Source organism: Belonocnema kinseyi, chromosome 9, assembly GCF_010883055.1.
Source record: "Belonocnema kinseyi isolate 2016_QV_RU_SX_M_011 chromosome 9, B_treatae_v1, whole genome shotgun sequence".
NCBI lineage: Eukaryota > Metazoa > Arthropoda > Insecta > Hymenoptera > Cynipidae > Belonocnema > Belonocnema kinseyi.
In genome coordinates, this window is record NC_046665.1 from 108,376,725 (window position 1) to 108,379,154 (window position 2,430).

The following is a 2,430-nucleotide window of genomic DNA, read 5'->3' on the forward strand; positions in this document are numbered from 1 at the left end:
GATTTTCTGGTCAGATTCTACAATCGTACTCTTTTGGATTAAAAAGGCTCCTAATTTGTTGCATACTTTCGAATCGAACAAAGTAACAGAGATTCAATCTTTGGGCGATGAAGTTCAGTGGCGACATATTCGTTCTAAAGATAATCCGGCCGATGCTCTTTCTCGAGGGCAATTGCCATCAGATTTTATCAAAAATTTTCTATGGACTTCAGGACCTGTATGGCTCTCGCGTCCTGAAACTGATTGGCCAAAATCGGCAGTTACGTCAGAGCCAACGGGCGCTAAGTTGGCTTTGAAGAAAGGAATTTGTTTAGCTTTGACTGATACATTTTCATCGATCTGCTCTCATTTCTCCTCTTTTAGTCGGTTTTCTCGAGTCGTCGCATATATGCTGCGCTGGAAAATCCGTAAACCAAAAAAGAAACCTGTAAAATTATTTCCCGAAATCAAGGATGAGAAGGTTCGTTTAAAGAAAATAATATCTTTGATACGTCCACTTTTATGTAAAGAACTTATAGTTCCGGAGCGTAGGATTATCGGAATGGTACAGAAGGAAAGGTTTTCAAAGGAGATAGATATTTTGAAACCTATCTTAAAAACTAGCTCCAATGAAACACCTGTTTCCTTACTAAAGAAAATAGGCAAACCTTTGAGCAAACTCAGTCCCTTCCTCGATGAGCACGGCCTTCTTCGTGTCGGAGGACGCCTGAAAAAATCTGATCTGGCGTACGATACTAAACATCCTCTTCTATTGTCTAGTCAACATCATTTGACTGATATTATCATTCGTGAAATTCATGAACGTACTAAGCATGCTGGTATTTCGTTAACCTTCTATACACTTCGTGAGAGATTTTGGATTATCAATGGAAAACACCAAATCCGTGGTATAATTCATCGTTGTGTGACATGCATTCGTCATAGTCCTCAGGATTCGCATGCAAAAATGGCAGATATGCCGGATGTTCGTGTCAATGAATCTCCGGCTTTCTGTCACACTGGAGTTGATTTCTTCGGTCCTATCCTCATCAAAGAGAAAAAGGATCGTAACAAAACTTTCATAAAAACTTACGGTTGCGTTTTCGTATGCATGGTTTCAAAGGCAGTGCATATTGAAATCGCAGTCGATCTCTCTACTGAAGGTTTTCTCGCAGCTTTGAGTAGGTTCATTCATCGTCGAGGCACTCCAGAACGTGTCTTTTCCGACAACGGAACCAATTTTGTAGGGGCTAATAGAGAGCTTACTGAAATTTATAAGCTTGTCGATAGCCGTGAATTCAAACAAACAGTAGGAAATTATGCTCTTTCCAAAAAGATAGACTGGGAATTCAACCCAGCTTTATCTCCTCATTTTGGAGGTCTTTGGGAAGCGGCTGTAAAGAGTTTCAAACACCATTTGAAACGCGTTTTAGGGGACAAGAAACTTACGTATGAACAACTTAATACCTTAGTAATTGAAATTGAAGCTATCTTGAATTCTCGTCCTCTATACACATTTTCAGCCGACCAAAATGATCCTCTAGCTATCACCCCCGCTCATCTTCTCATAGGTAGACCATTCACTGTCTTACCAGAACCTAATTTGCTTTCAGTTCCTGATAATCGGCTATCTGTGTACAACTTCATCACCAAGGCCCGACAGGACTTTTGGAAAAAATGGCACAAGGAGTATCTACACGAGCTCCAGGTCCGTAACAAATGGCAATCATCTACCGCTGAACTCAAAGTTGGTTCTGTGGTACTCCTCCTCGAGGACAACGTCGCATGCGCTAGATGGCCATTGGTTGTGATCGTCGAGATCTTTCCCGGAAGCGACGGCATCGCAAGAGTGGCGTCCGTTAAAACTGCGAACGGCGTTTACAAACGCAACATAACACGTTTATGTATATTACCAATAATGTAAAAACCAAATATTCATGTAAATTAGAATTAATGTAGAGTAGTTGAATTGTTATTTCATTAAAGTTTATTTTAGATTGTAAGTAACTTATAATAAGATTGTTCATTCCATTATTTAATTGTTCAATGTAGTTGTAGACAACTCTGCTTCGTTTATCATAACTATTATACTCGCAGCGTTGGCCGGGAGTATGTTACGTTGTAACACTATCCATTTTATTTATTAAAATGTTTAATCTAATTATCGTTTGCGCCTGCGCGCGCAATGTGTGCATGTGTGAGTAAGGTGCGTGTGATTGCGCGGGAGACAGGCCCAAAGCGCGCCAAGTGGCAACACTGTACGCGTCTTTCTCCTCCAATCACGCGCGCTTTCTCTCGTCGAGGCCCACCAACGAGCGCGGACTCGTCAGTCGTCAACGACACCTAGCTAGCGAACGGAGCTCCTTTCGCGTCCTGAGGATTTTCTCGAATCCTACTCGTGTACTTGCGAGCATCATACCATCGCCTACGTGGTGATTAATTCCTACTGGA

General features: G+C 41.6%; 1 protein-coding gene across 1 annotated transcript; it reads left to right on the forward strand.

Moving 5' to 3' along the window:
- The first annotated feature begins 541 nt into the window (after nt 1-541).
- LOC117180681 lies at nt 542-1,903 on the forward strand. Its single transcript, XM_033373171.1, has one exon. It carries the CDS (start codon nt 542-544, stop codon nt 1,901-1,903), a length of 1,362 nt encoding a protein of 453 aa, XP_033229062.1.
- The last annotated feature ends 527 nt before the right edge of the window (nt 1,904-2,430 follow it).